The 23,973-nt window shown below is 39.2% G+C and overlaps 1 protein-coding gene across 1 annotated transcript in view; it reads left to right on the top strand.

Moving 5' to 3' along the window:
- Positions 1-1,186: 1,186 nt before the first annotated feature.
- Positions 1,187-23,973, top strand: part of ESRRG (estrogen related receptor gamma) — a 237,842-nt gene continuing 215,055 nt past the window's right edge. The window contains exon 1 of the mRNA XM_062211325.1: positions 1,187-1,242. Coding sequence (XP_062067309.1) covers positions 1,187-1,242 — 56 coding nt within the window. The remainder of the gene's footprint in view (positions 1,243-23,973) is intronic.

Raw genomic sequence — 23,973 nt, 5'->3', positions numbered from 1 at the left:
CATGTACATTTGTATATATCTCTTAGTTTGGAAGCTTGTATCAAGTACACAATTAAGAACACTTTGAGGACACTATTTAGAAATGTTCTCCCTACCAAAAATGGTCTTTAATTTTGTCCGAATGCACTGAGAGATTTAATGCTGTATTTACCCCACAGCCCTCAGTCCGCCCACCTCTGAGAAACCAACTCCTCTTGCACTTGCAACTCCTCTTGCACTTGCTTTGAAAAGCTCCGTATTGTGTATCTCCTCGTAGCGAGAGGAGCAGATCTAGAGACGGCTGCACATAGAATTTACATAGGCGGTCTCTCAAATTGCAGGGCAGCCCTGTTTCCTCTTCTGTAGTTTGTGTAAAACTGCATTGAGAGGACGCTCCCAGTTCACACGCTTCAACGACGTAGAAGAATGTCTTTTATGTTTAAAACGCCCGGTACACACCAGGACAGCAGGAAGAGACGGGAGTTAGGAATAAACGAGAAAGTACAGCACCCGAGAAGCCGCAGCCCCCAGGGGAATAAAACACAGACAGGGCAGGACAAACTTAATGCTCTACCTTCGGCAGAATCCTTTCCCAAATTAACTGAGAGTCTGCGTGAGTTCTTCTTTTCAAGGCAACACAGATCTTAGAAACCCCAGGCAAATGACTCCAGTGCTTAGAGAGTTAAGTTAGTTCTGTTTCTTTTGTAGCGACAGAGAGGAGGGAGGGGGGAGGAGAGGAAGAGAGAGAGAGAGAGAAAGAGAGAAGAGCAAGAGTGCGGGAGGAGAGCGCGAGCGAGCACGCCCGCACTCGCTCCTGGGAGCCTTGCAATCGCTCGCTCTCGTCCCCGCTCCCTTCCCGCTGCCCGCGCTCAGCCCGCAGCCCCCTCGGCTGCTCTGCACCCGCTCTACCTGCGTGGTTCCTCTCGCTCCGAGCAGCCTCGCGTCGCCTCCCTCCTGATTGGGCAGAGGCCCCCCAATCGGCTGCGCGCCTGGGCCGGTGGGACTGCATATGTAAAGCCCTACTTCATATTAATAAGCTCCAATCGGGGCTTTAAGTCCTTGATTAGGAGAGTGTGAGAGCTTTGGTCCCAACTGGCTGTGCCTCTCGGCTTGTCACTAGGAGAACATTTGTGTTAATTGCACTGTGCTCTGTCAAGGAAACTTTGATTTATAGCTGGGCTACACAAATAATGGTTGCCGGTCGCACATGGATTCGGTAGAACTTTGCCTTCCTGAATCTTTTTCCCTGCACTACGAGGAAGAGTAGGTACCTTTTTCTTTCCCTTTTTCAACTCGGCGTGGGGGTGCGCGTGCGGGGGTGGACAGGATGTGGCGTCGCTCCCCGGTTCAGGTAATGCCCTGGGTGTTTTGTGTGCACGAGTGCCTGTTTGTGTCTGTCCTGTGCCTTTTGTGTGGAGAGTGATCTCCTAATTCAGGAAGTGGCGAATTGTTGTCTGACTACAATGTTACCTTTGAGGCGCAAGGCTCAGTGACTGTCAGTAAAACAGCTGTGTGACAGTCACTTCTTATTCAGGTGCTAAGAATAGGCACTTGGCACAAATGCTTAGTGAACTGTTAAAATGCATCTTTTACCAGGATCCATTTTCCCAAGGAAAGATGTTTTAAAATACAATATTCAAAATGATTTATACTATGGAGTGCCTCTTATGTATTTGCTGTTTGACAGGTATTTTCAGCTCCCTGTCATTTCTAACCGCGCAGAGTTCGAGGCAAAATTGCACATTGACTAATTCTCCTTCAGAGAACAATTTTAAAACTAGCCCTGTGCGATTCTGAGCTAGAATAATGTTATTTGCATGGTTAGCGTTAAGTCAGCAGTTAACTGACAAATCAGTCCATTAAGTAACATGAGATTTTCACACATTATAAATATTTAAGGGGAGGGAAAAAAAAACTCGGGAAGAAACAGTAGTGACTTTTAAAATCTCCCCTGAAAGAGACAATGCTCAGACCATGGATTTGTTTCATGTGTCGTGTCCAGAAAAGCTAGAAAAGTACTTTCGTTCTTACTTGCAGTTTCATTCGTATTTATGGTTATCTTTATATACACAGAAATATATATATACAGATTACTAAAGGTTGAGGGGGGCATGGGTGAGGGAAAAGGAGAAGTAAATTAGCATTCTTGTGTAAATGAGCAGGTCATACATTTAATTTCAACCCACTGGTCAGGTAAAACACTAGTATATCGCAGGAGCTGTCACTCGTTTGTCTTGCTGTTGAGTTAGTTATATTGGTTTGCTTTTACATTACAGTAATACCAACTGTTGTAATTCTGAAAAGAGTGCTGTTGGCAAACATTTCTCTCCATGGGCTGCAAAGAAAATATAAAACTCTAGAAGATGGGGCAGTGCACTATAGGTAGATGTCCACTAGCTGTCCTTAGTGACTGCAGATTGCATTGCTTTGTAATTAAGTAAGAGATGAAAAGTGACTTGCAGTCTCGCCGGCTGTTCAAGTACGTCTGAGTGTGAGTGTGTGTGAGTGTGAGTGTGTGTGCGTGTACCTACATGCACGCTCCCACACGCACGGCCCCCACATCCACGCTCACCCATGAGATGCCGGCCAAGAGATGGGGTTGGGAGGAACTGAGTGTCAGGCTGTGCTTTCTCAGTTTCAAACACTCACGGGGAGAAACAACCTTAAAATGTGTGAAAATAAAAATGAAAGCTAAACAAAGGCAGGGCTGCCCACTCAAGTGTAGTTTGAGGGTTCACATACCTGGGGCTGTAGAACCGGAGAATTGAAAGCGCATTCATGTCAGGAAGAATGTCTTACCTAAGCTCACCCAGATCCTAAACTTTCTCAAATAAATAAACAAAGCAAACTTTAAAAATCCCCCTAGAGGCTTCTTTTTAAAGTAGTTTCCTTGAATTTAACTTCTTATAGCTAATTTGAATAATTAGTTTAGATAAGCCTCTTAAAGCAGATGCATTTAAATGAAATTGGGGCACATGTCCCTTTGGCTTTGGCGCAAGATTCAAACTAGCTTTCTTTTTGGCTCAATTAAAAGTCATCTTTTAAAAATACAGGTTTATTGTCCGGATGAGGTTCTGATCATTACGTGGTTCACTGGACAGACAGAAAGACCCAATGCTAAGCAACGCATCTGTCTCTCTGTCTCAATTAATAAACCACGGAATTTATACATGCTATTAATATTCATAGTAATTGTACTGGGTTAAACCCCATCACGTGTGTGTATACACAGAAATGAAACCAGAGTTATGCAGTTTCAGAGGAAAACATCGGACAGTTTCTGCTTTGGGGACTGTTAAAGATTCATACAATTTATTGGCCACCATTAAGAGAGCCTAAAATGTTAACCTCTAACTATGTATTTTTTTATTTTAGGAAATGTGCCAGCACATTAAAGAACATAATGCTTGAAAGCTTGTTTCACATTTAATAGCAGTAATAGCTGATAGCATAAATAGATGAAAATAATCTATCTGCTCATTTTGACATATGTGTCAGTCTAATCATTCTAAATGAGTGTGCTCATCACATGAATCCCTTTCAACCTCTGATTAAAATGTAACATTGACTACAGGATTACAGAGCGGACTTAATTTTACTGACTGTTTTAACAGTTGTCACAGCTGTTGGAAGAAGGAAAGGCAATTGAAACTCTCCAAAACAGACAAGGCGAGGAGGGAACACTTCAGTACATTTCAGCTTGCTCATTGCAGTCTAGACACTGAAAATTTAACAGTTTTGTATTTAAGATCCCTGTTCAGAGCTGCGCAAGTTTGATTTTATGTGGGCCACTCTTTCTGTTTCAGTGTTTTGATTTTTTTTCTCTCTCTCTGCCTCGTTTCTCCTTATTAAAAGCTAAGCTTAATTGAAATACAACTATCCAAAAGTAATACTCTAATTCACAGTATAGGAGATGAAAATAGGCTGGAAGGAAAAATTTATTCTGTTAACAATGACGCCTAAATCACAGAGGTCACTATTTTTAAAGGAAAGACAGGAGCTTGCCCAAGTCATTTTAGATGTGATATTATTTGACAACTATGAACAGGCACTTTGAGTTTATTTGTCTGAGAAAGAATAGTTAAAACTCCGGAGGTGGAGCTCCTATCCCTTTCCTTCCTATTTCTTCTCTAAATCTGTTGAAAACACCTGCAGCCTTAAAGGTAGGTGCAGTAGGTGGGGTTTTCAGATGATTTCTTTGTAAATTGCTTGAAGTGACAACCGACAGCACCTGGGGGTGAGCCTTCCGAGAGGAGTGAGCTGTAGAATCTTGCAGCCCTGCCCATCACCTCACTACAGTGAACAGAATTAAACAACCATTGTATGTGTCCCACGCTATACGATAGTTGAAATAGCCAGACGGTGTATGTTATGTAACATATGATTTTCTCCTTGAAGTATGCAAAAAAAAAAAAAAAAGTGTTCCCGAGTTAATGGAATAAATGTTGAATGGGAGTGGTGAGCAAATGATGGGCAACCCATGTTCCAGCAGCCCTTTGTGTCAGGGTATTTATATGTTACCCTATGCACATTTGGTGGTAAGTTTAAAAATCTTCCTTTTGCAGAAAAGGCTGCAAAATAGCTTTCCATTTCCTGGGCAGAGGCAAAGGTGACAGTGTGGCTGCTTCTTATAGTGATGGTTTCTCATCTTAATGTGTTCATGGCACTGCTGTTTTATTTACTGAGCCTAGTGTGTTGCAGCGGTAATTAACCCATGTTATTAGCAAAGCCCTTGTGGATATCCATTAATTCTCTTGCATGGATGATCATTTTTCTAGTGTTTTTCCCCCAATAAGATATTGTTGTTCTTTTTAAAAGAAATCTAAATGGACAGCATTTGATATATTTCTTTGATTTAATTTGACCTGTAATATATATTGGCCATCTTAGGAAGAATGGTGTTCTAATTTGGCTTTTAAAAATGCTAACAGAAGCTGGAGGGAAAAAAATGTGTTCCTTTCAAAGTAAAAAATGAAAAGAAATTAAGATTTAACAGGGAAGTAAAACAAGAAATCAGTTTTCACTCCAAATTTTCCAGATCTTAAAATTTATGATAATTTGTTTCTGGGAGGTCTTTGGATCAGGTTTTTATTTAGTTAATAGCATTTGAGGCATTTTTGTAAAATATTGAGCCAGCAGAAAAATACTTGTGCTTCCTGTGCTGAGAAAAGATAAGGACTGTCTCATTAGCCGGGCCATACTTTTGCAATTAATTTTAGATACCTGGTGCTATTCATCAAAGAGGGCAGCTAACTTCTTTATGATGCTATTTAACAATACTTTCACAATACCTCACTCCTGCAAGAATTTCAGACAAAGAAGGGACCCTTCTTTGGGAAGGGATGCGTAATGCCCAATCTCAAGTCCGAATCACTTGTGAAAAATTTCTCAACATTTGTCTTAGCCTGGTGATTCAACAAAATATTTTTTTTTTTCTAACTTGGAGAGTGATGTGCAGTACTGAAGGTTTTTTGCTTTATATTATTTCCTAAGATAAATCACAGTGCAGACTTACGGTTGGTGCTTTTTCATACAAGTGGCAATTAATAGCAATGATATCTATTAAACCAGTGAATAGCAAATAAACTTTTTAACATCACCTATAAGATTTAGCAACAAGAGGAGAGCATTTGAGGGATCTCACTTGAACTTTAAAGTCATCATAGCAGATAAGCGTTGCTCTGAATCATGCTTCCTAGCAAACTCATGGCTGAGAGAAACAATACAATGTTGATCTGTTATAAGTGCATATGAGCCCCGGCCCTAACCAGTTCTCTGGAGAAAATCTTTGATTACACTGGCCCAGTTTGTCCAGTTTTTATCTCTTTTACATCCACTGGCATTGTATTAAATTGTCATTGTCCTAAAGCACATGAGATAGAAATGAATTGCAGTTCTGTACCTTCTCTGACAGTGAAATATTTAGCCTCTCTTTCTCCAATCATACTTATGTGTGTCTTTGATAGTGCAACGATGACACCCAGCATCTTTGCCGCTTGACATTCTTCTTATCGCATTTTGTAAATTTTGCCGCTGATGGTTATTCTTCCAGCCATGTATATCTGGGTATATACGATCTATACCATCATTAATAAACGAGCTCACACGTAGGACTTTAATGTCCAGAGCAGTTGATGGGCTACACACGAGTGCGCTTGTGTTCATGTATAGTTTGCACGTGAAATCCCTGGTATTTAGGAAGAGGCAAATGTAGAACAGAGGTATGCTGCTAAGATCGTTCCTGTGCATTTCTATAATAAAGTAGATCTTAGGTATGAGTCAGTTAGTTGCCAGTTAATTTGCCAGACATGATTTTAACCTAGAATTACCATTTTAGATGTTAACCAAGGCTGATTTTAAACTGAACTGGGATGTTAGATAACAGGTAACCTAATAAGTGAATTTGTTTCTGACTATATTTTTAAAAATTATTTTCATTCATGTATTCAATATTGAGTAATCATAAATAATTTGTAAAATAGGAAATAAACTACTGATATTAAATGCATACTGTAATGGTTTGGGCCCAGATCCAAGAAACAATTTTGATTTAGCTCTTGGCTGCATCTTATACAATTGGGCCTGACAAACATACCTTAATGTAAAGCATGACAGTTTTCAAACAAATGCAAAATATAAATTCTACTTATCTGCATTACATAAACCTCTCATTTGCTATTTTTTGGCTAAAAGCAAATATGTGAAATTCGTAAATATTTATATAAAGTGCATCATAGATTTCAGACTTACTTACTAAATATTATTGTAAGAGGTAAGTTTAGAGGACTGTGATTTTACTAAGCAAATCACAATGAATGTTGAGTAAAAACACTTATAAAATTGCTTTTCTAATTCTAATTCATATTTAAATTCCTAGATTCCATTTTTACTTTTATTTGATCGACTAGTACTTTAAAAAGTTTACTGTTGCTGTCTTTTTAAAATCCTGCTGCTAACTGCTTCTTTATGTCAATCCATCAGATCAAAGTTAGCTCCTTTATTATCAAAGGGTGGTAAGTGATAGCCTTCTGTTTTTTGAAGGATTTACCTGGGCTTTTATTCTTGCTTCAACTTCATTTTAGACTTATGCTTTCTAAGTTTTGGGGAACCTCAGCTGATAAAAATAATTCCATTCAGAGTTTTAGCAAACACATCTTCCTTGTCTACTTGCTCTTTCCAGAAGTGTTTATCCATATTTTCCAATTGATTATCCAAAACTACTGAATTGAGAGGGTTTAGATTCTGTGTGTATTGTATATGTGTGTGTGTGCATACATATATTCCTTCCTTGTACTTTTTAAAAATATTTTTAAATGTTGGGAGGAAACTTGCTATTTATATTTCGATTTCTTCAAATGATACTGTCATTTTAGTTCATGGCAGTGCATGTGTATTTGGATGCTAACTCACTAAGGCAAAGCAATGCAAAAGAAGGTACAGTTTTAAAGAAATTGGCTTCTCACTGGTCAATTAAAATCCATATACTAGTATGGATCTGTATGTACATTTGACCATACATGTATAACACACAACACCAGTCATTAGAAATAACAACCTTTAGCTATTCAGAATTCTTTTACACAAGATAGTAAATGAAAACATGGGTTTTTGGCATTTAAAATCTATCAAATACTTATTGAAGTGTTAAAACTCATAGGGAGTCTACTTCAGGTTAGATTACATTCTAAAAAAGAGCTTACAATTAAATCTATGTGTAATTATAAAAAACATTCTTTGTCACATGCATTCCACAGTGCATTTTCATATTGCTTTGAATGAAATGAAATTGCATATGTTCTTTTCGTCATTTTTGATTGGAAGTACACATTTTGTGTAATATGCCTTGGCAGCACTTACCTAGCCAAAGAAAACAAATTAATATTAAGCATACTGAAAGCTGTCAGGCATATCACAGACATGTCAATTTAGCATTGCTTCATCACACACCTTCTCCGTAAACAGTTGGTTAAGATGGTGCTAAATAAAAAGGGAGCCACCAATAAATTCTCATTTTACATCAGAGATTGATGGCTAGTGTAAGTGTAATGAAAACCAGTTTGCTTGCTTTAAAAACTAACTGTAGGAATACAGATAGTATCAGTAGTAATGGGTATTTTTTTTAATGTGTAATTTAAGCTTTTTCCCATCTTTCTTGCCAATCTTTCTATTACCTTGGAAGTCAAATGAGATTTTATAAAAATATTTCTCAAGTGGTGAGCTTTGATTGCTCTTCTTTATGAAGTAAAAACAAAGATGTAGAGTCAGGTGCATGTCCAGTTTTAACAGGCAACATCTCTTTTTGGTGCACTTTGTATATATTTTCTGGGAAAGAAAAAATCTCCTGCTCTCTTTTGATATGACTTATTCAAAATGAAAAAAAAGGAAATTTTATAAAGTAAATCGGGAACTTATGCACACAGAAAGGCAGAAGGACACTAAATTTTCTTTTCATGATTAGAAGGATACTTTTACAAGTGGTAATTCCTTTTTCATCTACTCTAGAAACATTTTACTCATTTCTAGTGGTTTTGAGAATTTACACAAAGGACTAGTTAAACAAATAGATTTCCTTTTAATACTCACAGTGTGAGTCAAAGGTTTTAAGGGTGTACTTTTCAAGTTAGTAAATATATAAGAATTTTTGTAAAAATTTATTTTGCCTTGAAAAAATTCTGAGAGCATATTAATCACATATATAGGATTACATCCAGAGTTAGCAAAAATAGCATGTGAAGTACAGAGAGCAGTACTTATTTAAGAGAAAAAATTCAAATGTAGGGTTGCTCGATTGTTCTGATTTCCTAATTATCGTAGTAAGTTAGCTTCTCCACGAATGTCAGATGGCCATGTTAAACTGCATTCATTTTCCCGTAAATGAAAGGAATATCCTGATAGTACTTTCTTTCTAGCTGTTCATTTGCTAAAACAGATCAGATCTTTTGAGGAGGGCTATTAAGCCCACAGTGAACTGTTCATAACCAGAGAGGGAAAGATAGTGGTTGAGGAGACCCATGTTTTTATTTTTATTTTATTTTTTATTTATTTATTTTTGCCTACAAGAAAGTGACTGTATACAGTTGGTGCTGGGTCCTATGAAATGACAGAAGCATGCCTTTTATCCATAGACTTGAATGAGACCTGCCTCATCAGTCATGGGATCATAGTGTCACAGATGGAAAAGCAGCCATCAACTGAATTGTACTGAACTACACACTTGGCTAATTCATCTTCTTGCTCTGCACATCTAAAGGAAGGCTCATTCTGTTCTTGGAGCCTAGACAGCATCAGGAGTTGGGCTCAGGTGGGACCATGTGGCTGTCTTTTTCTGTTTTCTCCTAACCATGCAGCAAAGGGAGGCGAGGAACAAATGGACAATGTATTCACAGAAACTCAATGACAGATTCTTTCCCAGGGTCAGGGATTTGTTGTTGCTTAGTGGTTATGTAAATTTCGGAGTTCTCTCATGTTCTGGAAATGTCATGGTTGCCTTTCATGCTCCAGAGGCCTCCCCACAAATGATGAGGTGTGCCCCTCAATTTATGCCAACCGTGAAAAACAGTTTACGTATTTTGCAATAGATAAAAATGGAGAACAGATCATCTATGTCCATTATTTTGGATAATGATCCTGTGTGTGTATGTGTGTATATGTGTGTGTACCTTTATATTGAAGTATTCATTAGGTTAAGTCTGAAGAATAAGGAAAATAATAAGAGGTTAAAAACTCAAATTGTATTTTTTTATTTCTTTATTTCCTTATAGTGAACAAAACTTTAATGTCTAGAGCATTTATGAGGGTTTTAATGATTGGAAAATCTATCCTGAGAATGTGGTCACCATATGTGACAGCCTTGCTTTCTATCTTGTCTTCAGTTTATGGGGTAAGTTCAGAGATATTGTCTACTGTCTTACTTTGCTTACACTGTGGAACCTCTGCCTCCACACTGAGATAACCTGAAATGTGGGGGAAATGCCTGCTTACTTCTAAACCACTTTCCTGAACACCTTCCCCTCCTCAATCCCGGCAGTCTATCCTTTTACAATTTCTGTTTCTATCCATCTATTTTGCTAAAGGATCATTGACTTTGGCCAAAGGTAAGTGCATGATATCCATCCATATTTGCATATGCAGTGCACTCTGTTTTCCCTCTGAATTCCAAAGAGCTTGCCTTCAACTTTTCATATTTGTTTTCCTCTTGTTTCTGTTTGTTGTGCATTCTAGTTGAGTGCTTTTATAGCGGGTTTTTTTTTTTTTTTTTTGATTGTTGTCAGTTTGGGATACTTGCTGTTGACATTTTTGTTAAGTTAATGTCACAGCAGAGAAACCTATGGCAAAGTGGAATCTGGCTATAGTGCATAGAAGATACAAGTTATGTTTGATTGTGTGTAAATACAGTTAGTTAGTTGGGGGTTTATCAGATAGCTTGGCAGAAAGAGAGAGGAGCCGTACAAACTGTTTTCAGTAACTGTGCTGTTCATACACCTGATAAGATTGAGAGAGCTTTTCGAAATGCTGATAGGCTTTGAATAAGAAAAGAATAATCACTTCTACTGGCACCAGCTTATCAGGAATGAAGGAAAATGCCAACACTTTTACATTAGCAAAAGTAAATGTTTTAGACACTCTGCGCCTGTTTCATTCAAGTTAAAAAGGAGGGGTGCTTCTGAGTGTGCTGTAATGAATAGAAGGATTTATTACCTTGCCTAAATTACAGGTGAATATGTTGATAAAGAACCTTCAGCATCAACAGCAGCTTCTTTGATAAGCAGGTACCTCTGTGCTGAACATTCTCTGGAGAAATTAAGCATTCCTTTTTCCACTCTGATTCTATTAAACATCATTTCTGATGGTAGAAGATGTAGTTAGGTCCTGTGTCAGTGGAGTCGCCTTGTTTTTCCTGCGAGTGGGTGACAGGCATTTGAAACTTAGCTTATCAGACTTTGAAAATACTGGAGTGCTGTTGTTAAATAAGTTAGGGCATCTGTAAGTTTCCATCGGTAGTGCTGGACCAGCAAACTCTGGGAAGGAAATCCTTTTTCTCCCCTCCTCGGGGATGAAATGAGATTAATTATAAATTTAGCATACTTTCTAATAAGAAGATAAACGTATGTGTCCCATTTCAAGCACCTCCTCTTAAGAAAGAGATACTGGATTTGCTCCTCAGTATAAACCATTAACTTTCCTAGGTCCCCCATTTTCTCTTCTTTGTAATTTGACGCCTACAAATAATTTGGCGTATTCAGATTTGATAAATGATAGTGCAAGAGCTGATTGATTGATTTTGGATTACTATTGATTACTCTCAATGAGATCACTGTGACACACTCGAATCAATAGTATTCGATTAAGCAAGGCACCACCGTTCTATCCGTTCAGCGGCAGTGGGGACTACAGGAACAGAACGCTCACAAGCTGATAAATTGACAAAGCGCTCAGCTTTAAATAGCCCTTTGTTCAGCACTAGTTCCTTAAAATATATTTCATTGGAAAGTTCGTTTTTGCAACTTGGGGCCTTTCTGTGGAAGAAAGGTCGTCAGTTTAAGGTTCATTAAATTTTAACCAAAAACAACTGGTCTCCATTTAGATATAAAATAATTTAAGTACTTACTGCAGGCAACCTTCATGCTTTTGAGCTGTTGCTCAAAGGTTTCGTTCTTTTATGAAGATGTCAATTGTAAACATAAAAATGCATCACTGGAAATGTAATGGTTTAAGATTCAAACTGAAATAGAAATTTGTGCCTGAGGAAAGCACTATAATCAAAATCAGGTGGTCTTCCCTTTCCTCAGAAGTGGGCGTGCTCAGGAGGCAGCAGCAGGTGGAACACCTTGATCAAGCACACAGCTGCGTGTGCTTCTTATCTAAGGGTATTCATCATGTCGACAATGCTACATGCAAAACACTAAATATCATTTGATCTAAGAACTGCTACTACTGCTGATCCACTGAAGTCTTTGTGCATTGAGCAAACTTACCAAGCTGTTGGGGGGAAAAATCATCCATGTTTTCAGGTCCTTTACTCCAGGCCCTCAAGAGGAAGATTTTTCTTTCATATTCCATTGTTGTGCAGTCCTGGCACTTGGTGCGAAGTCTTTGCTCTTACCTCATATAGCACTGCTCAGTTGCTTTTCACAGAGGTGAGCATTATAGTGCACACTCCCCCAAATATGGAAAGGTTCCTATGGACAAAACTTGATTTCAGGTCTTTACTACTAGGACCTGTATATGCAAGGCCTTACGAGGTCCAAGTCTTAAAATACACCTACATGATTTCTCTGATTTTGATATTAATTTTTTAAAAAGAACCAGAGGTGGTTTTCTGAGGGAAATCAATAAGAAGTCAAGTTTGAAATCATGAAATTCCCTGACAAAACATTAGGCTTTTTTTGCATGACAGTGAGGTAATGGGATTCTAATTATATTAGGCTGAACCATATGAAGCTGCCATTTTTGTAGGTCAAGAAATGGTCAAATATCAGCAATTTCATATGATTCGACGCAATAATTGAATTTATTCCTATACTGTTCATATTTCATAATCAAATTGAAAGCGACAACTGTTTTGTATTTGATGACGGGCTGGATCAGATTATGGAAGACACAGGAATTCTGTCTACAATTATGGCAACTATGGTACTATGTTTAGCAACTCTTTTTTTTCACATCACCATTGCCAGGTGTACTTGCCAAGTGTAGGGTGTTGTAGACATTGAACAAGTGGGTATGCAGTCTGTCTCCCCGGGGGAGGAGCAGCCTGGGAAATCCCGCCTCTGCTAAGGAAGACCCCAACACCAACAAGAGGAAAGCCCCACCATGTCAGGATGCAGTACTGACCCCCCCAAAGAGCACTTCGCTAAGGGTAAAGCGTTTGTAAGCAAACTCGGGGAAAGAGGCCGACACCTCAAGTATTTCATCCTCACATCCGTTCGTTAAGAGAACCTTACCATGCTAGTTAGCGCTTCTGCTGCTTTTCCCCAGAGAAGTATTAGCACTGTGCTCCATTAAACCCGTGCGCCACCGTGCAGCAGGCAGGCACAGAGCTCCCCACGTTGGCAGTGGAGCCTGCGTCGCTTTATTAGCTATTGCAGTCAGGGAAGGGGCTTCAGGAGAGGTAATAAAGTGATCCCGGGCCGCCGTTTGACCCCCCCAGATGCGTGGCTCATTTTGGAGTTGTCCTGTGCCGGCCAACAGGGGCTTTCTGTGCCCACCTGCGGGCAGAAGTTGGCTTCCAGATAGGAAGGAAATTGGCTCTTTCGCTAGGTAGGAGAGAGGGCCGCTAGTGCCACTGCTGGCAATGTCAGCACAAAGTGCATCTTGACTTGGGGTCACGGCAGGACTGGTTAAGTTTTTCTCACCCTGGGTAAGCGCACGACAGCTTACATCTTGTTTCGGAGACAAGGAGGGTGGGCAGCGTTTAGTGGAACTTGATTGAGCGGATGCCTCTGACTGGTCCCACTGTCAGTCTTGGAGTTTTTTCTTAGTAGTGCATTTCCCCCCTGTCTGTGGCACTGAATTTGATTTATCGCCGGTTCTAAGATCAAAAAAGAAATCATTCCTTTTGATGTTTGCTATTAGGCACATGCAGTGCAGGGGGGTGGAGGGTGGAGGGAGAGCTGTCTTAGTGCACAAGTCACTGTCCTGGCCACACGGTGGCCCCTGTTTATTCTCTCTTCCTTTTGCATGTAAAATTCTATGAATAGTGAGGCTAGCTATGGTGTACTCTCATTGAATAATTATGATTAATACAGATCCCTTGGGTAGGGACCCCAACAGTAGATCACATGCTACACCTGAGAGATTTTTTTTTTTTATTTTTACATCAATTTGAACAAAAAAAAAACATAAAAAGCTCAAGAATATAAATAACTCAATGGAATTTTTTTTTTAATTTCAAAAAAGAGCAATTGGTTGCGTATTTCATTGGGTGACAAACTTGGGACTTCAGAACCTTATTTGCAAATGAGGGGAAAGGTTTTATGGGGTCCACTTCTCCTGGCTTCTGGACCCCGGTCAGGCATTGTTCCCAGCCCTGTACAGTAGGAGCTTTTGTGCGGCGTCTCAGTGAGTGGGGTTTCTCCGAGCGGCATGAACCCCAGCCCGTTAGCAGGCTGCTAGTCAGCAGGTGTGAACAACATAAAACAGGATTAACACTGAACCAAAGTGTGTACTAAAAACAGAACCCCTGCCTTGCTTTTAAAAGGAGGGCAGCACTGGAAGATAGAAGCCACCCTGGACCTGTATGCTCCTTGTTTACTAAACAGTGTTCAATGGGCTATTCATTTTTTTGGTACCTATTGACTGAAAACTTGGGCAAAAAAAAGCCCAAGATTTTCACGGGGGAGGGTGCGGAAACAAAACAGACTAAAAATTGTCCTAGGAAATTTTGAACCAGGATTACTGGTTAATATTATAAAAGATACTGCGCTTATGTAAAAAACAAAAAGTCGATAGTTATTTGGGGTGCTGTACTTCCTATCTGGGAAAAACAGTACTGGTTGGCTTAAATTTTAGGACTCTTGTTTATATGTATAATTAAGTGACTTTCTTGATATTTTCACCTAGGTAGGTAATCAACAAATATATAGAATAAGTAATTTCATTATAGAGTATATGCCCACCTCCACCCTCAATTGAGAAATAGCACTACCTATATCTGAACAAGAAAGTGACAAAAGAAAATCATAGTTAACATACAGTGTGAATTTAGCAAGTGGGGCATTGCATTGGATTTATGGCATTTGAATCATTTTGTCAATACTTTGTTTTGGAAAGAGAAAAGTAGCATTGAAAATTTTATTAATTCTTGTATACACTATACATTAGATTAAAATTTAGATATCTGCTTCCTTTATTAGATTTAGACTAGCCTGTATTTTGAAACTTCCAGGAAAAATCTGAAATAGAGATAATTCAATCAATCAGAGAAATTGTATCATATATACATATTAACTCTTTTTTAGACATATGCAAATACAGTTTTTCTTGTATGAGTATGTAATATTGTTACACTGATTCCTAATATTCCAAAAGTATGTTCAAATATACATATTTATATAAGGTAAATCTGTTTAAGAATATCATACAGGTTTACTTTAAGAATACTTTTGATGGGTAAAAAAATAAAAATATTTAATTATCATTCTCTTCCTGCATCACCTTTGTAATAAATATTACTTTTATTACCTCATATCCAGGGCTCCAATTTTAATTATGTACTCCTTTCTTCACCCATTGCTTGTTTATCTTTACTGTTTTTTATATTTTTTAAATGGCTTTTTCTGAGACATTGCTACTAATTTTATTTTAAAAGTAACATGATTTGCCAGTTTGATTGTGATGATTTTAACACTATTGAATTTAACAAAAATATCTAAATCATGATGAACTGTACAAATTTTAAAAATTATTTTTTAGTTCCACAGTTACTATTTTTTTAAAAGATTAATTTTATTTCTTTTAAAGACAGAGTTAGAGAGAGAGAGAGAGAGAGAGAGAGAGAGAGGTCTTCCATTCCGCTGGTTCACTCCCCAAGTAACTGAAATGGTCAGAGCTGAGCTGATCTGAAGCAAGGAGCCAGGAGGTTCTTCTCCCACACAGGTATAGGGGCCCAAGGGCTTGGTCCATCTTCTAGTGCTTTCCCAAGCCATAGCAGAGAGCTGGATCGGAAGAGGAGCAGTTGAGACTAGAACAGGCGCCCTTATGGGATACCAGTGTTGCAGGCTGGGGCTTGAACCTGCTGTGCCATAGCACCAGCCTTCACAGTTACTCTCTTAAAAAGTATATGCCACTTACCTTCTAGTGTCTTTCTTCCTGAGAAATGTCTGTTCCCTTCTGTTTAGGATTTTTACGTACCTTCTGTTATTAAGCAATGTACAGAAACATTGCTTAATGATAGTTAATGAAATCAGCTTCAGAAGATATTAGTTTAAAATTGATTTTTGAAGTGTAGTGTTCATAATTAACTCTCTGGTGTCAAAATGATTGCTTATAGTAACTTCTCATGTTGCATCAAAACAGATTACTTGCATTCCTTTGCAACTTTTTAAATCATTAAAATCATCAATGAAATGCCTTAAACTGCATTTTCTTGATCTTTCATTCAAAAATATTTGTGTGCAGGCACTGTCTTAGGCACTAAAACCCTGAAGCAAATAGTAAAAGTGTGGAATGGTCATGAGTTTCTGTATACCATGTAGAAGGGAGTCTTTCTGTACCTAAGTCCCCAATAAGTGGGGCTCAGTCTTCAGCAAATAAATTCAGGAATTTGGATAGCAATAGTTTTACATAAAACTTGAGAGAACTGATTCTTCCATTCTGACTTTCTGGTTTTGGCTTTTGAGAACTGATATGAAGTTAGTATCATGAACTCAATTAAAAATGTGCATTAGGGGCTGGCGCAATGGCGCAGTGGGTTAAAGCCCTGGCCTGAAGCACCGGCACCCCATATGGGTGTGCGTTCTAGTCCCGGCTGCTCCATTTCCGATCCATCTCTCTGCTATGGCCTAGGAAAGTAGTAGAAGATGGCCCAAGTCCTTGGTCCCCTGCGCCCACGTGGGAGACCCTGAAGAAGCTCCTGGCTCCTGACTTTGGATGGTTTAGCTCCGACCGTTGTAGCCATCTGCGGAGTGAACCAGCAGATGGAAGACCTCTCTCTCTCTGTAACTCTAAATAAAAATTTTAAAAAGTGCATTAGGTCTTGAATATCACAGGGCTGTAACTGGGGCTAAATAGCTGGGTTGGTCTCTCTCTCTTTGAAGCTCCTGATGATCTGATCACCAAAGTTGTTGAAGTCCTTAAAATGTTTGAAATTACTTCTATATCGTTAGTTTTTGTGCACAGATAATGAAAGATGAAAAATGTTTTCAAATATCTTATAGGAAAATATACTTCCCAGGTTGTCAGGAAAGCAAGCGGGATTTATCAGAAGGTTTGTGTTGTTTGACATTGAGGGAAAGGTTTGAATTAGTAAACTCATTCTAATCAAACTGGATGACTGTGGAGAGATAATTTTTATAAAGAAACCTTGCCCTTAATCTTGAGATAATCCCACAGCGCTTGTCTTTGTCCAGCATTCCTACAAAACTGCCCTGTAGAGTTCCCCAAAGCCTGGGATTTCCATTTGCCTGAGGACTGGAAGATTGAATTCTGAGCAGTTCTCTGTCTCTCTGCAGCATCTCTTGAGTGGATGCATTTCACCTACGTGTTTTCTTCATTTATTTATTTTGATGCTACAGATTGGTCTGCTTCAGGTCATTAAAATTATTGTCTCTCACAGTTTTAGATGTTTATAATGAGATGATTAGCAAAGTTAGGCAATAAGATTTGTATTGGCATCAGCTAAGTTTAAGGAAGGATTAAAATCATGGTATCATGGTACCATTGCCAATCAGAATATGCCAGAATTATCTCAGGAGAGTTTTTGTCAAGGGTTTATGCTCAATTAAAATTTATACTGCATGTTACTGAGTGCCTGTCTCATGATGGCTTGGCATCAAGATGTTGCAAGTTTCTCTTTTGCAAGTGATATGCAATGCAATTTGTGTGTGTGTGTGTGTGTGTGTTAGAGAACTATAGGGTTACAAACTATGTAAGGGAAATGTCAGACTTTTGGAAATGATCCTAGAAATATGAGACAAGGAACTATCTCTACCTGGGCACAGCCAATATTCTCTGCAATAGCGACAGAATCTAACAATATTATTTTTGTCTCTTCCCCTACATGTATGCCAGGGCAGCTTACTTGTATGTAAGTCCTGCAAACATGAGCTGAGTTATCATCTCATCTATGTTGCCCCTTCATTTATTTTTGTTTTTTACAAAACATTTGTGAAAAAAGCTTCCCCCATAGTCTTCTTGACTTCGCCCATGTCACTCTTCCTGAATGCTTTTCACTTTTTTAAGCTGCGATGGAATGTTTAAAAGGGATGCATCCTGCTTTGTGCAGAGTGCCAGAGTACATTCTGAAATCTTCACTAGGGTCTTCCAAAAGAAAAGACCCACTTAAAAGCAACAGCATAAAACATCGGGTTGGGGGCGCAGAGAGGGGAGAAGAGGGCAGCTGGTAATTTACGATTCCTCCAGTATTGCATGGGAAGGATCTGCCAGTGCCCCACTTCCACCCCACCCCCAAACTACACACCGCTCAGTGTTAGGATGATGATAATGTACCTGGAAGGAAAAGGCAGCCCATGCCCAGGCAGGCAGCATCAGACAGGGCGCCTTGCCATCTGCCCCACCTGCTGCATTCATGAGTCCATCTGGTGACTGCAATAGCTCATTGTAGGCCTCTTTGGAGGAACATTCGGGCTGAAAAGCAGGCAGTGTGAATTATTTAGGTAGCTGGTATAAATAAATAGAAGGAAAGGGAAAGAATAACAGGGGAAGGGACTGAAAGAACCCGGTGCTCCCTTAGTCTGGAGTGCTGTGGAATGCTCCAGTGGTAGAATGCAACCATTTGCATACAGATTTAGACATATAGATCCCTGTGCAGATTACAAACCAATGAGTTTTATCTAGATTTAGATAGCGCTCAGCCTGTTTGCACTTAAAATGTGGCCACATTCAGGTAGGGAATACTCCAGACTTTCAACATAAAGGAAACTGATAAAATATAGTATTTTTAGACATTGATTTACCGAAAGTAGAACAACTCTGTGTCCTTTTAGAAACAGATGAATTTCCTCCCCCATGGGGACAATATACTTGGCTTTTTACTGAATGATAATTTATATAGATTTTTTTCCTTTCTTCCTGTGAGATATAAAAAAATTGAAAAATTTCCATGTTTATTTGTTTGTATATGTTAAGCAAAATATGTTAATTAACTACTGTGTACAAAGCACTGCTACTGATCCATCATAGATATTAGTGTCTACTAAATAGTGAAAATCTTTTTAAGCATAGAAATCTGTGTATAACATTGTGTGTTTTGTACCTAGATAGATGACATGGACAGCATAAGAAGTCCTCATACTTAATTAATATAAAAATAAATAGTTAAGAAATTATAAACTGGAGTTGAATAAGTTTATGAAATGAAGAAAATTTAACAATATAATGACTTACTGGTATCATCTTATCCAACAAGATGGGTCTATAATCTGTAATGATCATTAAAGTCTAGGCTGAGGTAGTTTATAAACTGTAAATCAAAGTTTAGGATTTTTAATGGAATTGCTATTATCAAGATCTTAAACAAATTGTTCTCTTTTTAAACATTATTTATTTACATGAAAGGCAAAATGACAGAGACAGAGAGAGATATACCATCTGCTGGTTCACTCTCCAAATGTTTATAGCATGTAGGTTTGGGCCAGGCTGAGGCCAGGAGCCAGGGACTCCTTCCTGGTCTCCAATATGGGTGGCAGGAATCCTAGTACTTAGGCCATCATCTTCTTTTGTTTTTTTAAGGGGAAAGGTTTATTGGGGGAACCCTACAGACCAGAGGGAAGGGGTGAAGAAGGAAAAGATGGAGAAGGAGAGCGTGAGAGAGAGACAGAGACAGAGATCGAGACAGAGTGATCAGGAAATGGAGACAAAGAGAGCCAAGTGTTCAGGAACAGGTCCTCTTACAACTTTTCTGGGGGGCAGGCAGAGAAGTAGGAGCAGTGAATCCCATTAGGATGGGGATGGAGCTTACACCTGGCTTCCAGCAATAGCGGCGGGGGCTAGAGCCTAGGATGGTGTCCAGGGTATAGATCGCACCATAGATAAGACAATGCCATTTTACTAACATTCTCCCCTTTTGTTTTTTATAAAGCAAGAGTTGTATGGGATGAGGCCATCATCTTCTGTCTCCCAGGTACAATAGCTGGAAGCTTGATTGGGAAGCCGAAGTGGACTCCATCCCAGGCACTCTGATATGGGAAGCAGCTCTCCCAAGTGGCTATTCCACAATTCCCTCCCCTTAAAGGAACTGTTCTTATTTTCTTCCTTCTGAATTATTTTTAATATCATTTTGGGATAAGAATAGGGCTTCATTTATAATAGTTTATGATTTTTTTAATTCACTCTTCTCATTTTATGTTGTAGATGGACATAAATATTGTATGTGAAAACTCATTTTTTTTAATGAAATGCTTTTCCTTTATTTTTTTAACTCTTTAAACTGTTACTCATTTAATTTATTTGAGAGAAAGATGGAGAGGGAGAGAGGCAGACACACACATACACACACACACACAGATGTCCCATCTACTGGTTCACTCCCCCAGATGCCTGCAACAGTGAAGGCAGGTCAAAGCTGGGTGTGGTGAACTCAAAGTGAGTCTCCTGCTTGGAGGGCAGGGCCCCCCAGCACCTGACCTGAGCCATCATCTGCTCTCTCCAAAGGTACGTCTTAGCAGAAAGCGGGAATCAGGAACCAGAACTCAAACCCGTGAGCTCTGACAGGGCATGTGGATGTCCCAGACAGCAATTTAACTATTATACCAAACACCTACACTAAGTCACTTTATTTTATCAACTATACTTGTACATATTTATGAGCTACAATGTAACATTTCAGTCAGGTGTACAAAATGTGCATTGGTCAAATCAAGATAGTCAATATTTCCCTTCTTTGACATTACTTTAAGCTTGTTTATGGTTTTTTTTAAAAGATTTATTTATTTATTTGAAAGTCAGAGTTACACAGAGAGAGGAGAGGAAGAAAAAGAGAGAGAGAGATAGGGAGAGAGAGAGAAAGACAAAAAGAGAGGTCTTCTATCCGCTGGTTCACTTCCCAGTGGCTGCAACGGCGGGAGCTGGGCCTATCTGAAGCCAGGAAACAGGAACTTCTTCCAGGTCTCCCACACTGGTACAGGGGCCTGAAGAGTGAGGCCACCTTCTACTGCTTTCCCAGGCCATAGCAGAGAGCTGGATCAGAAGTGGAGCAGCAGGGACTCAAACCAGCACCCATTTGGGATGTTGGCACTGCAGACAGTGGCTTTGCCTGCTATGCCACAGCACCGGCCCCTTGTTTGTGTTTTTTACTGACAAATCAATGGTAACGTCACAGAAAAGAGAACAGATTGATTATTATTTCCCCTGACTTTGTGTTTACAGAAAGGCATGTGCTGGTTTGTATTCTAGAATGGAGTGGACTCTTTAGGGTTAGTTCACCCCATCCTTTTTGACTCAACACAACTGCTAAGTAAATGTAATTTACTAAATGTAATCTGCTTTTGTGAGCCAGTAAAGCCCTAGCCTTCATTTAAATAGTCAGCATGAAAATGAATCACATTGCTAATTATAAATAGCCTCTTCATATATATATATATATATATATATATATGTATATATATATATATATATATATATAAACATTTTTATTTGAAAGAATTTTACTTGGGCCACGTTGTGGTGAGGCATGTTAAGTCACCACCTGTGGTGATGGCGTCCCGTATGGGCACCTGTTCTAGTCCCAGCTGATCCAGCTCCCTGCTAATGTGCCTTGGAAAGCATTGGAAGATGGCCCAAGTGCCTGGCCCTTAAACTCATGTGGGAAACCTGGATGAAGCTCCTGGATAAAGCCCCTGGCCATTGCAGCCATTTGGGGAGTGAACTGGTGGATGAAAGACTGACCTTTCTCTTTCTTTCTTTCTCCCCTTCTCTCTGAAACCTTGCCTTTAAAATAAATATATAAATCTTTTTTTAAAAATGAACTTTACTATGCCGGCGCCATGGCTTAACAGGCTAATCCTCCGCCTTGCAGCGCCGGCACACCGGTAGTCCCGGTTGGGGCACCAGATTCTATCCCGGTTGCCCCTCTTCCAGGCCAGCTCTCTGCTATGGCCCAGGAAGGCAGTGGAGGATGGCCCAAGTCCTTGGGCCCTGCACCCGCATGGGAGACCAGGAGAAGCACCTGGCTCCTGGCTTCGGATCAGTGAGATGCGCTGGCCGCAGCGGCCATTGGAGGGTGAACCAACGGCAAAAAGGAAGACCTTTCTCTCTGTCTCTCTCTCACTATCCACTCTGCCTGTTAAAAAAAAAAAGAACTTTACTTAAACTCAGTCTCTACCAAATAGTGTATGAGATGATTCCTTGTATCTGCATTCTGAACCACTTTCCAGCACCAAATACAAGGAGATTTTTGGATTAAGCCGAGAAACTCAGTAAAATTTAGGGAGTTGGATGAGTTAAGCAGCAGACTTTAGCCCCTCCTCCCTCAGACTTTCTTCTGAGAAACGTCCCCACCGTCTCTCCCCAGCCTTGGATTAACCAGCCGCTCCCACCCCCATTCCCTTTGAAAATGTACCATTATTTTAGAAAGCCCCCAAATCATCCTTACTTATTCTCCTGATATTACTATCTTTTCCTGGAAAGCAGTCTCCTTAGAGTTACTTGGAAACTGGTGCCACTCTAGATAGGCAAAGGATGAAGCTGACAGAGACATGGCTTCATTAAAAGTCGTGCTAGTGGTAGTGGTTACCTACAGGAACAGGACTCCATGTTGAACTGACAATTTTGGGGGGGCATCTACAGATATTTTGAGACTCCTTAGATGTATAAAATAATGTCAAAAATTTTAAAATGCATTGACATTTACACTTTCTACTTACTGCCTTAACTGCTTTGCATTCACAACTTGCTGCAGAAGAAATTTTGTTTCTTATTACGACTTAGAGGCAAGGGTCCTCCTGTGCATTATGTTACCTTCTTTTGTGCCTTTGTGTTAGGGTGTTAGAAGTCTCCGATCTAAGCTGGACAGGGCCAGAATAACTCACATGCATATGATATCATTAAATCATAAGCTTCTTTCAACTTTTCCTGGACTATGTAATAACTTACTTTATCCTAAGATCAGATAAAATTACATTTGTTTTGATGAGGGAACCTAAAGTGTGTTTCTTTCCAGAAAATGGCAATGGAAACTTAATGAACATATATCAGCACATTGTACTTACCATGAACACCTTTCTGGCATTTCCCGGATTTCTTTCTTCATCTCTGTCATGAGGTGGATATTCATTTGTTTCTTTATTTGATCAGCATTTTAATCAAAGGTGTTATTTAAAAACACACAAAAAAAATCATCTTTCAAAGGAAGCTGAACACCCAAATATTTGTCAGGAATTTTACAAGGGAGCTTTTATAATTTGTCAAGAACATACCCAGAAGGAATTAATTAGTGTGACTACTTGCTTTTAAGAATGCTGACTTTATAATTATATAGTGAATTGGTAAGTCTAATGATTTCATTGGACCTCAAAATAAATAAAGGTAACATTAATAAAAGTCTTTGTGTGACACATTCTGTGTTTCAAAAGTCAATCTACTTTTAGTGGTTCCTCTTAAAATTTGCTGTTGAGAAGCAAATTTATATTTATACTTTAAATACTGTTCTCTAAGAGCAGTTATGGTGTTATTAATTATATAGCATAAGTAGCAAATAGTAGCATCCATGTTGCTTGTTAATGGCCTCCCATAAAGAACTTCATTACTCCATTCTTTGGCAGTAAGAGGGAAGTCCAAGTAAATCATGGGGGTTTTATGGCAGCACAAGTGGGAAGGCAAGGTGACCATTTGGGTTTTCCCCAAAGCCCAGCTAATAAATACAATGGTATTCACTTAAGCTGGTCAGTGTGGCCTGGTCATCATTTGTTTTGGGACAACTGTTCCCAGGCATCATGCCAGATTCCCTTATTTTCTTAAGACATGAGATTCACCCTGAATTGTCTTTGGAGGGTTAGCACCCATGGCAAAAGAGGAGACAGGTCTGTGGATGGGTACAAACAGAAGGAGCAGCATCTGTGCATGGAGACACACATGGAGCAGTTAAGAGAAATCTACCAACTGCCATTTTCTGTCAAGGCTTCTGTCAAGACTCCTTTATGTAGGAGCCATAGTTTGAGGGCCATATTGGGTGCAGGTCTTTAAAATGATGCACTTTTTGGGGGAGGCAACTGAGTATGGTACAGACCATGATTATGAATGCCAAAGAAATTTATGCTTCTACTTAAAGTATGTAAAGTCTAATGATTTAATCAAACAGCATGCATACATAGCTTGGTA

The sequence above is a fragment of the Lepus europaeus genome, chromosome 14 (genome assembly GCF_033115175.1).
Source record: "Lepus europaeus isolate LE1 chromosome 14, mLepTim1.pri, whole genome shotgun sequence".
Lineage (NCBI taxonomy): Eukaryota > Metazoa > Chordata > Mammalia > Lagomorpha > Leporidae > Lepus > Lepus europaeus.
This window is presented reverse-complemented; position numbering and strand designations above follow the sequence as displayed.